At 43.1% G+C, this 14094-nt stretch overlaps 1 protein-coding gene across 1 annotated transcript; it reads left to right on the top strand.

Moving 5' to 3' along the window:
• The first annotated feature begins 3302 nt into the window (after positions 1–3302).
• On the top strand, positions 3303–12367 carry LOC133126593 (uncharacterized protein K02A2.6-like). Its single transcript, XM_061238938.1, has 4 exons — positions 3303–3460; positions 4092–4240; positions 10116–10617; positions 11056–12367. The coding sequence occupies exons 1-4, from the start codon at positions 3303–3305 to the stop codon at positions 12365–12367; spliced, it is 2121 nt and encodes a 706-aa protein (XP_061094922.1).
• The last annotated feature ends 1727 nt before the right edge of the window (positions 12368–14094 follow it).

Raw genomic sequence — 14094 nt, 5'->3', positions numbered from 1 at the left:
TACGACACAAGTTGATCATCAACCCTTAGCTTCTGCCACTATAAAAGACATCATAAGAATGACTATTCAGTTCCAGGTATGAGTCTTGCCATGATAAGCTATACCTTGTTCTAATTACAAACCTGTCAAGTATGAACTCTTCCTGCATACAGTATGCTCTTCCAGCCATTGTTGACAATGCGTCTGAAATGATGAACGGTGGACACAACAGATTCCTGATCTCCTGCTTATTGCCTTTTCTCCACCACCATAAATCATATGCTAAAAAAGAACTGCATACTGGCTATGTCGGGGGCTTGCCTAGTTATATGTCTCAACCCCTGACATGGAAGCTTGTTATATCAGGATCTAATGATGTAGAACACTACTCCATGTTTATAATGAAAATCAATAATGATTTTATTTGAACACACACTTTTCAGATGGTGCTCTCGCTAGCAGGCTTCCCTTTATTACTAGTGCATTTCAGCACAACGTATTTTAAGGGGGGAAAAATGCTTTCTTGCAGAGTGTTAAAATATTTACACAAATATTTTTTGCTGAATGTGCCACATCTTTGGACTCACGATGTGGCAGAAATAATTTCAGGTATCTTTCACATCATGACCCATGTACAGATATATTCTCCACAGATGTTCTCTGTAATAGTTTGAGCCAAAGCTTCTTCTTGGCCAATTTAAATGAGTGACAGGAGGGGCTGATTTATGAGGACTATAATGCAAGGCAGGTAATCTGATGGGCCCGTGTCTATGATGGCTGTGGAGTCAGTCTCTTTTTCCTTTCATAACCTACCCGTATGCTCTGTTCCTGCAACATCACTGTGATGAAATGCCTCTCTAAGGAAAAGTGTCCAACAAATATCAATGCGTGCAACATACACTGCACAATTCAATTCAATTTTATTTGTATAGTGCTTTTTACAACACAAATTGCACAAAGCAGCTTTGCAAAGTACCCAGGCCTGGGACCCCCTCAGAGCAAGCCTAAGGAAAGGAAAGGAAAAACTCCCTGACTGAACAGGAAGAAACCTTGAGCAGACCCAAGCTCAGAATGTGAGTTTAACATTATTGTTATATAAATAAATAAAATTAATAAATAAAATAATAAATGATACCAAAAATGTATTATGCAAATAATAATTATGCAAATAATAGCAGATATATAGATGATTATCTTGGAAGGTCTGTTCTTGGCACAAGGAGGGCAGAAGTGGCTGGTTAGCTGCATGGACTTTTGCCTTCAGAGTCAAAAAGTGCCCTTCTTTTGGCTGGTGTTAATTGTATTATTATAATTTTTTTTATTATTGAAATTTTAACAAATATGAAGAGGGAAATGTATAGTAGTATCCACAAAAAAATACACCTTATCAATATCTGTTTGTATGTCTATTTACAAAATATATGCAGAGTAGCAAAATGATACAGATAATTAAAGAAGAAGGAAAATTCAGGGGGCTTATCTATCAAGCATGTCAGAGTAGGTCTATATCAAATCTGTGGTTTCGACTTCAAATAATGATCCTCATTTATCAAAGGTGAGCCGAAAAAAATTCACTGTAAATCCATCGGATATGCATTTGCATAAATAATGTGGCCTCTAGCGGAGTGAGCTGACAACATCGATAAGGTATAGCTAAGTGTGGTCCAGACCAACCTAGCGAAAGTACGACAAACAGAAGGTATACTTAGGTAAGAACGTTTTGGGAAACATGCTGAAACGTTAAGGTAAAGCTTAAGGTACAACTTACGATTGACGTAGCGTTAAGAAGGCTTCGGGAAATGCAGTCCTGAAGGTTATCCTGCTAATTTCAGAAATTAACAACATTTCGTGTTTCATTTGGCGCTTCTGTCTCGGGAGATCTGTTGGAGATTTTTGTTTTTTTCCATAGTAATAACTTGGTCACACAACCACCACCAGGTAGCATAGTTAGCGCACTAATCAACAGTGGTCTGAAATACTTGCAGGTTCCAGGCAGTAGGGGGGGCAGCAGTGCCCTTTTTCATAGTGAGAAACATGCATTCTCATGAAAAAACTGAAAAGTCTAGTAACCAACTGTAACAAAATACTCGCCAGAGGGAAACAGATATTTAAATCATGGTTATATCTTGTTTATACCCAAAGCTCATCATTAATCGATTTCACACTAAAAATTCCCAAAAATTTGATTTGCAAGTAAAAGACAACTTATACTCCTGAGACTTGGCAATTCATTTTTCTCCTCTGTGGGGGACATTGTACTGAGGCCTCTTTTTCAAACACCATGCATGTAGCCTGTTTGAGTCCTAATATACTGTGAAGAGTACATCCTGGGCTTTCTAGTGATGTCAAACAAAAGGCGGGAATCATAGCAATCATACCTTCTATGGCCGTAAGGGAGGTAAGTGATCAAATTTATACAAATATCATGTTTGTATTGTCAATAATGCTTTTGTTTTTTATATGTGAATGCCATAACTATATTATTACTAAGATTGAAAAGGTGTATGTTAGTTTTAAGCCTTTTAAAATACAAATTTTAGTCCATGTCCTTTGTAGGGTTGAAATTATGCAGTTGAAATTGTACTTCCCTCTAGGGTCTTTCAGCGCACTTATCCCTGGTTATGGGTATGCACTTTGCACTTTGTTGTACGTCCCTCTGGATAAGAGCGTCTGCCAAATGCCATTAATGTAATGTAATGCAATGGGACAGTGGGACTTGCTTCCACTAATTTTCAGCCATTTTCTACATTTAAGGAAACAGCACTGAGTGAGGCAGAAAAGATTTTGATGACAATCATTGAGGGAGAGCCAGACATTGAGCTGTCAGGAGATGAGGAGGAAGATGGTCAGGCAGGAGAGCAGGATATTGAAAGCTCAGAGGAGGACTCATCAGCTGAAGAGGAGGGAGAAAATGATGATACCCAACAGCAATTTTGGAATAGAAGTGACAAGTAAGCTAGAGCTCAAGGAAGGGAAAACAGGCTATTTATCTTGTACACACACACACACACACACACACACACACCATTAATATTACATTTGTCAGAAGTAGATTTAATTATACCTCTCCTTTCTCTTCCAAAAGTTTCAACCCTGTCCTTGAAGAGAGCACTATGGACATGAACACCCCCAACCACAAAGTCTTGAGGCCCCTGTTTGAGTACTTCAAACAGTACATAGATGATAAGGTTTTTGAGGAAATATCTACCCATACAAACCAGCGGGAAATGCTTGTCTCTGGGAACACCCTTAAAACCACTACAGAGGAGGTGAAAACCTTCTTTGGAATGGCAATGTACATGTCATGTCTCAAATACCCTAGGATGTATTGGGCAGCAAAGACAAGAGTCCCTATCATCACCAACTCAATGACCAGGGACAGATTCTTCAAAATCCGCCAGTCCATCAAAGTGACAGATGACCTTGCCAGCTCAGACGACCAGAAAAAAGAGGATGCTCTCTGGAAGGTAAGGCCTCTTGGGTAAGCCAAATCCTACAGGTCTAAAGGCTTTTGTGCTTGCCTGTCCCAGTGGCCTGGTGCTTGATTTTGAAGTATACAAAGGGCGAAACACATTCAGAGATGAGCAGGTGGGCATTGGGGGCAATGTTGTCCTTTGCATGGCAGAATCACTGCCAAGGGGTTCCTACCTGTACTTTGACTTTGGTATTTCACATCTGTCAAAGTGCTGGATCTACTGAAGGCAAATGGTCTTCTGGCAACAGGGACCATTATGAAGAATCGAATCCCTGCCATCTGTAAGGCCAAGATGTCCAATGACACCATGCTTCAGCTACAAGGGAGAGGTACCTCTGAAATGGTAGTCAGGAAACCCTCGGAGGTTGCTGTAATTAGGTGGCTTGACAACAAGCAAGTCCTCATGGCATCTTCTATCCATGGCATAGAGCCCCAGGATATCTGCACAAGGTGATCAAAAAAAAGAGAAGCGCCATGTCACTGTGCCTAGACCTACTATCCTACTATAGTGGCAGAGTATAATAAAAACATGGGTGGAGTCGATCTGTGCGACCAGACTTTATCCCATGTCAAGCCACACAAGGAAGTGGACTGTCCGCACCATTTAGCATTTCTTTGATCTGGCTGCCACAAACAGCTGGATCCAGTACAGGTCAGACCACAAGGCCTCTGGGAGACCTGCAAAAGAGAGGATGCAGCACTTTGATTTCAAGCTCCTACTGGCTGAGGAAATAGTGTCCCAGGCACAGGGTGGTGCAGACAATCAAGTTGAAGAGGTGTCCAATGGTGAGGAAGATGAGGTGAGCACCTATGGGGATGAGGAGTACATTCCCAAAAAGAAAAGGAGGTCTGTTGAACCACAGCCCAACAAGGAAGTTAAAAAGTATGGAGCACTCCATATGACAAAAATGGTGGAGGCAGCAAATTATTCAAGGTGCAGGGGACAAGGATGCAGTGGGAAGACTTTTGTGAAGGGTGTGAAGTGCAACATGTTTCTTTGTGTCAAAGACCAAGAATTGCTTCCTAATGTACGATGCATGATGTGTTCACTTTGAATGTATATTGACTCATCCTTAGTTTCAGATCTTCACCCACTGAGCAAAATGTAGTAGTAATATTTGTTTTAGTTAAAAAAAGGTTTCTTAAAATTGCAATGAATTTTCAGTGATGAAATGTGTTTAATATTGCTTGTATATTGTTATAAATGAGAAAAATGTAATAGAAATGGATAGCAAATGAGATAGTATCAATACCAAATTGATGGCTTATAATGTATTTGCGGCGGCACGGATGGTGCAGTGGGTAGCACTGCCGCCTCACAGCAAGGAGGTCCTGGGTTCGAATCCCCGTCGGCCAGGGCCTCTCTGTGCGGAGTTTGCATGTTCTCCCCGTGTCTGCGTGGGTTTCCTCCGGGTACTCCGGTTTCCTCCCACAGTCCAAAGACATGCATGTTAGGCCGATTGGAGAGTCTAAATTGCCCGTAGGCATGAGTGTGTGAGTGAATGGTGCGTGTGCCCTGCGATGGACTGGCGACCTGTCCAGGGTGTATTCCTGCCTTTCGCCCAATGTATGCTGGGATAGGCTCCAGCCCCCCTGCGACCCTGATCAGGATAAGCGGGTTCAGATAATGGATGGATGGATGGATAATGTATTTGCTGCATCAAGGGAGACCCAATGTCCCCTACAAGGGATTTGTGATAAAAAATAATATTTTTGAGAAATAAATCTGTGACATGTATCCCAATTACTTGAATTATGTAAAAGAATGTAAAAGAATTATGCAAAATATAAAAACCTTTTTTCTTCTGGGTCCCAGGAGGATATGTTACACTATGAGAGTTTGAAATAAATATAAATATTCTGATCTTCTCTGGTCACCGGTAAAATTCTCAGTTATCTCATGATCTCAGTGGAACCTCCAAATAGAAGAATTATTCTATTTCTTTCTAAATTTAAATCTGGTTAGTTTCTGTATATTCCAGTTGCGTTTCAGGAAAGGAAAGAGTCTTATCAAATATTTCTTAGTTACAAATCTGCGTGGTCTTACAGTCTTCAGTCTTAAACACAGATCACAGTCTAACATAAATCATCATTGAGAATGTCACAGTTTAAGTACAATTTCTCTACAATTGGGCTAGCCAGGATGAAAGGCTTGTGACAATTGACTCCTACCTCAGACAATGCCGTTCTTTCCCGGCTAGATCAATGACTTTTCACATATTACAATTTTTATTCATCCAAGGTTTCCTTCCGATGGCTCTGGACTATGTCTTGGGCCATCTGTTGGCTGAGATTTACATGTGAGGTATTCAAACTACAGACATTAACATGATGAACACGGGTGTTCTTAAACACAGATCACACATATTTAATCCTAAATAGAGAACAAATAAAAATATCCTAAAAAACACCAGAATGCAACAAGGTGAAAATGCTAAAATTCTCATTTATTTTGCAATGAAATACTAAGAGTCACACGCTGGTAAGTGATAAATGTACACCTTTCCTGAATTATGAGCTCAAGCGTACAAATTCTGCATGGCTGTAAATCATAAATAATGACTCACAAAAACTCACATCTGCATCATTTCCAAGTGGGAATTATTTTCATACAAGGGTCTTAAAATATCATAGGTTTCCCTGTTGTACATTTGTGACTCTCAGTATTTTTTGCATTCTCAGCAACATTGTTTGTATCTTGCTTAATTTAAGCCATTTTTCAAGTCTGTCTAATGCTAATGTCTAGAGTTATAAAGCCTTAAAATAGAACACTGCAAAAATGAGTGAGGGTTGCTGTGTTAGGAATATGCACAAAGGGGTTAAGAAGAAAGATAGCACTGGTGAGGTCTAAGGTTGATGACTGAAGATTTCTCACCATTGCTGTGGCGAGTTGGGCCATATTTCATGGCAGTGTGAAAAGCCTGATGAGACATTGCCCAGAGCAGAGTCTGCCAGCAGCCCACAGGTCCACTTAGCTGCCCTCCTGGGGGAAATTAGAAACCGCAGACTGGCATGCCCAGTGACTGTGATGTGATGTAGAAGCCTTTGCTCAATTCCAGAAGTGCCAGGACCCTGAGTCCATGAATCCATGTTGGGGGCACCGACCCTGGCCCCAGGCGAGCCAGTTCCAGTTGTTCATGTCCATGGAGATACCCACGAGTACCCCACACCCCTGGTGAAGTTCATCACAACTGAGGGCTCATTTACTGTTGAGGTGAGAGTAATCAAAAGCCCGAGAACCTAAGCTGAATCAGCACCGGGGGGAATCGGGTGACTCAGAACAACCCCCTGGGAGAAGTGAAGAGGACGCTATCGGCCCTAGGGAAAGGCCCCTACTTAAAGGTCAGTTCAGGACAGCTCAGTTACAGGTCCCCACCCTAGTTAAAATTTTGTGGGAACCAAGTTAACTTCATACCCTCACTTTGCAGTGAGAAATTGCCTCTTGTATCAAGTAGTAAAATGTAATGAAGTCATTGAGGTACTCCTTGTTCCCCAACCGCACCTTGTTCCCCAACCGCATCGCTTCACAGTTATACTCACCAAATGGGAGCCCACCTGGAGGTAGAGAAAACAAAGGAAAAAGTATTGCAGGTTCATTTGGCCAGGAGTTCACCTAGAGGTAGAGAACTACTGCCACAGTTGCCCAGATTGCCAGGTCACTGCACCAAAACAGACTTACAGGAACCTTTCGCCAGTCATAGAAAGCCCATTTGAAAGGGTGTGGATGGATATAGTGGGTCCACTCCCCAAGAGTACATGCGGACACCAATAAATCTTGGTCATAGTAGACTATGCCACCCAGTATCCGGAAGCTGTCTCCTTAAGAAAGGGAACGCTAAACAAATAGCAAAATAACTGTTTCTCTTCAGCAGCCGTGTAGGGATTCCAAAAGCGATTCCAAACAGGTCCTGGAGTCTCTCCAACAAGCAAGCTTGACAGCGAATCCCAAGAAATGTGAGCTGGCCTTCAACGAGACTAACTACTTGGGGTACACCATCGGGTGGTGCCTCGTCAAACCCCAGGAGGCAAAACTAGGTGCCATCCGGGACTGGCCAAAACTGCTGACGAAGAAGCAGATGAGATCTTTTTTGGGCCTTGCGAATTATTGCTGACTTTGTGTAACAGGTTACAATTTACTGATGACTATTAACACCCTAACTAGTGAATAGGCTAGGCTAACATGCATTCAGGTATCTGGTTTGCTGACACACGTATCAATCATTTATGGAGGCCTATAAATAGGCTGCAGTAACCAGGTACAAGGAAATGCCTTACCTGTTGGGGTTCCTGTTCTTCCCTGCTTGTGAGCGGGTTCCTGTCTGGCTTCAAGGTGCATTGCAGTTTGCTCTGTGTTGCTGGCAGCCCATGTCATGTTCCATGTAGGCCTGATGAAAATTGTTATTGTAGGTCACCATAGATGGAGTGGTGAAGCTTGAGACTCTGCATTTGAATAGCCTATAGAGGTATTTATTTAAATGATTTGTTAATGGTATGAGTAGGAAAGCATTTAGCTTCAGAGGTAATGTAATGTCATGGTTAAAACGTGCTAAAACATTGCAGTTACAAGAACGCCACACTGGCATTCACCCTGCCGAGGACGTCAGGTCCGGGGAGAGGGATGTGTGGCATCACAAGAGGTCATGTATTCTTTACTTGTGTTATTTACTTGTGTCATTAGGATGATACCGTTGCTAGTTTTGTTTGGCTAGGTAAGCAGTTTATTTATACATTTGTGTGTCGTGGTATTATTATAAAAAAAGAAGAAATTCCGATGATCAAATGGGCTCTAGTCCTCAACTTTGTTGTACAGGTAGCAGTTGAAATTGTACTTTCCTCTAGGGTCTTTCAGCTCACTTATCCCTGGTTGTGGGTATGCACTTTGTTGTACGTCTGGATAAGAGTGTTTGCCAAATGCCATTAATATAAAATAGTAGAGAGGTGCTACATTCCCATCCAGGACCAGCTGCCACAACTTCATAGGTACAGGGTGTAGTGTATTGGGCTCTGCTTATCGATTGCACAGGTATCTGCTGGTTGTGTCTGCTGTCTGTCTGCATCGATAATTGATTGCTTTTGCCTTGTTCTGTATTTGTACAAGCTCGTGACTGCGGAACACACAGTAAAAGGATACACGTTTGATTACCCTCCGGTTTCCCCGTGTTTATTTTGTGTTGCTGAGTAAGAACACAACAGTGGCGACGAGGATGGGATTAACGAACTCAGGACAATCCATTTGAGAGGAGAGCAGATATTTCCGCGGGGAGGAGAGAGAGAAGGGAATCGCCGCCGGGCGAAAATTACGTCATTTTCCACACAATTTGTACAGTAACTGGACTCTGTTTGACAAAATGGCTTGTGAACGTGATGAAAGAGCACCTATCCCCGAAACCCCTGCTAATTGCTGAACGATTTACATTCCATAAACAAAACCAACATGAGGGTGAGTCAATAGTTAATTACGTTGCTGAGCTCAAGAAACTCTCAGAACACTGCGAATTTGGAGACGGCTTGAATGATGCGTTGAGAGACCGCTTAGTATGCGGCATTCTAAAGGAAGGCATACAAAAGAGACTACTAACGGAGGCGGGGCTCACGTTCAAAAGGGCAGTGGAAATAGCTGTTTCAATGGAAACTGCAGCTAGGGATGCTGTTGAGTTACAAACAGGAGTGAAAGCAGCAAATGTAAATAAAATGGCTGCAGTGACTAAAGCACAGAGACAAACAGAAAATGTGGAACCATGTTATAGATGTGGTAGGGGCTCCCACTCTCCCTCACAGTGCAGGTTAAAAAATGAAGTTTGCAGGCAGTGTAATAAAACTGGACACATTCAGAGAGTCTGCCGTTCAGGGAAAACAAAGTGGAGTGCAAATGAGAAAAATACGTACAGTGGCTCCCAAAAGAGCAGAAAAGTGCACAATGTGGAAGAAGACTCAGACAACGACAGTGAATCTGGACTGGCTAGTTTGGAGATCTACAATGTCAAGGGAGGCGGCAGGGGAGCTATCTGGCTCACACCACAGGTGAATGGTCTAGCTGTAAAGATGGAATTGGATACAGGCTCAGCCGTGTCAGTGATGGCACAGAGTGAATTTGTGAAACATTTTGGGAATTTAAAACTGAACCCATCTTCTATCCTTTTAAAAACCTACACTGGAGAGAAAATTGCACCCCTTGGGGTACTGCCTGTGGATGTACAGTACAATGGTCAACAATGCATGTTGGACTTGTACATTGTTGAGAAAGGGGGACCAACACTGTGGGGGTGTGACTGGCTGAGGAAGCTACAGCTGGACTGGAGATCCATAAAGAGCTTACATGTCTCGCTAACCCCTACTCCAAAGTCCACAGAGGCTAAACTGGAGAAAGTCTTGGAGGCCGCTGCACCTGTATTCAAAAATGGTGTTGGAACATTAAAGCACATTAAGGGAAAAATTGTTCTAAATGATGGAGCCACCCCACGATTTCACAAAGCGCGTCCGGTTCCATAAGCCATACGACAGAAGGTGGAAGCTGAGCTGGACCGCCTGGAAGCAGACGGGATCTTATCCAAGGTAGACTGGAGTCCCTGGGCCACACCCATTGTTCCGGTAGCAAAGAAGTCTGGGGCATTGAGAGTGTGCGGCGATTTCAAGGTTACCGTGAATCCAGTGTTATAAGCAGAACAATATCCATTACCAAGGATTGAAGACATCTTTGCGAACTTGTCAGGTGGACGACGATTCACCAAGGTGGATCTGGCAGAGGCCTACCTACAGATGGAGATGGAGGAAGACTCCAAGGTCTTTCTGACAATAAACACACTGAAGGGCCTTTATCACTACAATAGGCTAGTGTTTGGAGTGGCCTCTGCCCCAGCCATATGGCAGCGCGCCATGGACCAGGTGCTACAAGGGGTCCCTGGCACCCAGTGCTATTTAGATGATATCATTGTGACTGGGGCCAATGATGATGAACACTTGAAGAACCTCCAGAAGGTCCTAAAAAGGCTGGAAGACTACGGGCTTCGGGTAAGACGGGACAAGTGTGAGTTCTTCAAGTCATGCATCACATACTGTGGACACACCATCGATGCACAGGGGTTGCATAAATGTCAGGAGAAGATCCAAGCTGTCATGAAGGCTCCACAACCACAGGATGTGCCCCAGCTGAGGTCCTTTCTGGGATTCATAAATTATTACAACAGGTTTATGCCTAACCTGTCCACAGTGCTCCACCCACTGAATCAGCTACTGCAAGTAGGACGAAAATGGCTGTGGACGAAAGAATGTGAACATGCCTTTCAGGAAGTAAAAAAACTGGTGACGTCCAACACAGTGCTCACACACTATGACCCGACCTTACCTGTAAAGCTGGCATGTGATGCTTCACCATACGGCATTGGAGCCGTCATGTCACATGTGATGAGAGATGGCACTGAAAGGCCAGTGGTCTTCGCATCGCGCTCACTATCTCCTGCCGAGAAGAATTATGCGCAGATAGACAAGGAGGCGCTGGGCCTGGTCTGGGGTGTGAAACGATTCAACCAATACCTCTACGGCAGAGAGTTCATCCTCGTGACCGACCATCAGCCGCTGGTCTCAATATTCAATCCGCAGAAGGCGATTCCCGCAACGGTGGCGGCACGGATGCAACGCTGGGCGTTGTTCCTTGGAGGACACCGATACCAGATCAAGTTCAAAAGAACATTGAGTCACGCCAATGCTGATGGGTTGTCTCGGTTGCCCTTGGAAACGGTAACAACGACAAACGGGGACAAAGAGCCATTGGAGATGTTCACACTCATGCAGATTGAGAGTTTTCCTGTGACAGCGGAAATTATTCAGAGACAAACCCGAAGAGATGTAACTCTCTCACAAGTGTGCACTGCCACACAAAATGGCTGGACAAACCAACAGAAGTCCCCACTGGCTCCGTACTTCCAGCGTAGGGATGAACTCACCATTGACTCTGGATGCCTCATGTGGGGAATGAGGATCATCATACCTACCAAGCTGAGGGCCAGGGTGCTGGAAGAATTGCATTTTGGTCATCTAGGAGTGGTGAAGATGAAGGCGCTAGCGAGAAGCTACGTCTGGTGGCCCGGGATCGATCAACAGATTGAACAGCTCGCCATGCATTGCTCTGGTTGCCAACGGGTACAGAACGAGCCAACGATCGCACCCCTGCGTATCCATATCGATTTCGCTGGTCCATTCATGGGAACAACATTCCTGGTGGTGGTCGATGCATGTTCAAAGTGGCCTGAAGTGTTCACCATGAACTCAACAACAACATCTCACACAATTGACGTGCTGAGAAGTCTCGTCGCAAGAACTGGCGTTCCAGAACAGTTGGTGAGTGATAATGGTCCTCAATTCACAGCTAATGAATTCCAGATGTTTCTGAAGCGGAATGGGGTCCGGCACATAACATCAGCACCATACCATCCAGGACGTGGGTTACGCTCAAGACTGGACCTGCTGAAACCAAACCTTCGAAGGACGGTGAAAGATCGACAGATGAAGCAAGGCTTCAGTGCACACAATGGAGAAACACGTCAATTTGAAATTGGACAGACAGTGCTTGCTAGGGATTACCGTGGGGATCACAAGTGGGTTCCTGGAAAGATCAAGGAGAAAAATGGGCCCTTGTCCTACACCGTGGAAGTTGCTCCTGACGCCAGCTGGCGACGGCACATTGACCAGTTGCGGAGGTCGGAAGTCCGGGTTGAAGAGGAGTTGGTGGACACAGTCGTACCTCCTGCCGCTGCTCACACGAATCTTCCAACCTTGGAAAATGAAGTGGATGGTCAGTCTGTCCCTGGACCACCTCTGGGCGCCACCACTGTGGATGCGAATCCAGGAGTCACACCTGTGGAATGGAGGCGTTACCCCACACGTAGCCATAGACCTCCAGAGAGACTAATCCTGTGAATCCTCAGCTATACTCTAATTACAGCTAGGTAAAGCTGTTAATGCACTACTGTACTTATTGGTCTAGTTCTCAGTGTTTTTGTTCAGATTAGGTTCATTATGTTGTCTAACATTTTCTGTCACATAGTTACTACTTTATTAAGGCAGGGTATTTTGGTTAAATTACAACATAGTAAAGGAGCTATGATAAAATATGATTTGTTATCTAGAAGGGAGGAGTTGTAGTGTATTGGGCTCTGCTTATCGATTGCACAGGTATCTGCTGGTTGTGTCTGCTGTCTGTCTGCATCGATAATTGATTGCTTTTGCCTTGTTCTGTATTTGTGCAAGCTCGTGACTGCGGAACACACAGTAAAAGGATACACGTTTGATTACCCTCCGGTTTCCCCGTGTTTATTTTGTGTTGCATTGTTTTGAGTAAGAACACAACACAGGGGGCTCCAGAATTATTGGCACCCTTGATATGTACAAAAGTGCTGTAAACGAAAAAATAATACAGTTATTGACATAAGCTTTATTTTCCAACATGTGTAGTGCGCTTTATTAATGATTCAATGGAATCAACCAAAGTCTTATATTTTTCACCTAAAAGAAATATTTCACCAAAAAACGGGTCCCACAATTATTGGCATCCCTGGTTTAATAGTTTTTGCAAACACCCCTGGCAAAGATGACAGCCATAAGTCTTTTCCTATAATTTGTGATAAGGTTAGAGAACACATCTGGATGGATTTTTGACCATTCCTTCATGCAGAATGTTTCAGAAATGATATGCTTGGGATACTCCCTTTTCAGTTCAGGCCACAGGTTTTTAATGGGATTTAAGTCTGGAGACTGAGATGGCCATAATAGAACATGGTTGTTGTTTTTACTTAACCATCTAATGTATGCTTGGAGTCAGTGTCCTGCTGGACAATCCAACTACCACCAAGACTCAGGTTCCTAGCAGAGACAACCAGATTTTATGTGATTTCCTGGCAGCAAAACATCAATGACCAACTGTTATATTTGACAGTAGGTAGGAGGAGTTTCTCCTTGAAAGCATTCTATTTTGCCTTGATGGTGTGTATGGCCAAAACGTAAAATTCTGGTCTCATCTGAACATAGTCATGATTCCAATGAGTTTTGGCAAACTCAGGATGCTTGTTTTTGTTTATTGTGCTCAGTAAGTACTGACTTGGTGACCTCAAGACACAACCAGTGTCTCAATTCTTAAACTGAAATCTTTGGGTTACTTATGGCCTCCCTCACCATCTTTCTTACTGTTCATGGGGATAATATGCATCTTCTTCCTGGCAAGTTTGCAATGATTTTATTTATTACTTTATTATTATTGCCTTTACAGTGCAAAGTGGTATGTTTAACTGTTTCTGTATTTTTTTGTACCCATTACCCATCTTGTGATGGTCAATTGCCATCTGTGTCTTCTGAATTGACATGATTGGCTTTTCCCATGATGATGGTTGACAATACTTGTTACCTCATTTTCTATACTCTAGTGAAACAGGAACTGATGGAATGTCACAATATGGTTCCTTTAGCCTGAGATATAAAGAACTACATTTAAAAACATTTTTTTAATTAACCCTTAACCCTTAAGCCAATAATTCTATTATTTGTGTGTGAATTCCCAACCCTTCCATAACCACATAAGATAAAAATCACTCTATAGTACAACATATGTTATGGTGACATGATATGAATTGATATATAAACATATTTAAATG

This window comes from Conger conger, chromosome 4 (genome assembly GCF_963514075.1).
Source record: "Conger conger chromosome 4, fConCon1.1, whole genome shotgun sequence".
NCBI classification, from domain to species: Eukaryota; Metazoa; Chordata; class Actinopteri; order Anguilliformes; family Congridae; genus Conger; species Conger conger.
This window is presented reverse-complemented; position numbering and strand designations above follow the sequence as displayed.

Excerpts from the sequence above, each read along its gene's own strand:
- LOC133126593 (XM_061238938.1), top strand. The coding sequence starts at position 3,303 with ATGTATTGGGCAGCAAAGACAAGAGTCCCTATCATCACCAACTCAATG. Across the intron at positions 3,461-4,091 it reads TGGAAGGTAAGGCCTCTTGG|CTGGATCCAGTACAGGTCAG; the intron begins GTAAGCCAAATC and ends TGCCACAAACAG. Across the intron at positions 10,618-11,055 it reads CAGCTGAGGTCCTTTCTGGG|GATTCCCGCAACGGTGGCGG; the intron begins ATTCATAAATTA and ends TCCGCAGAAGGC.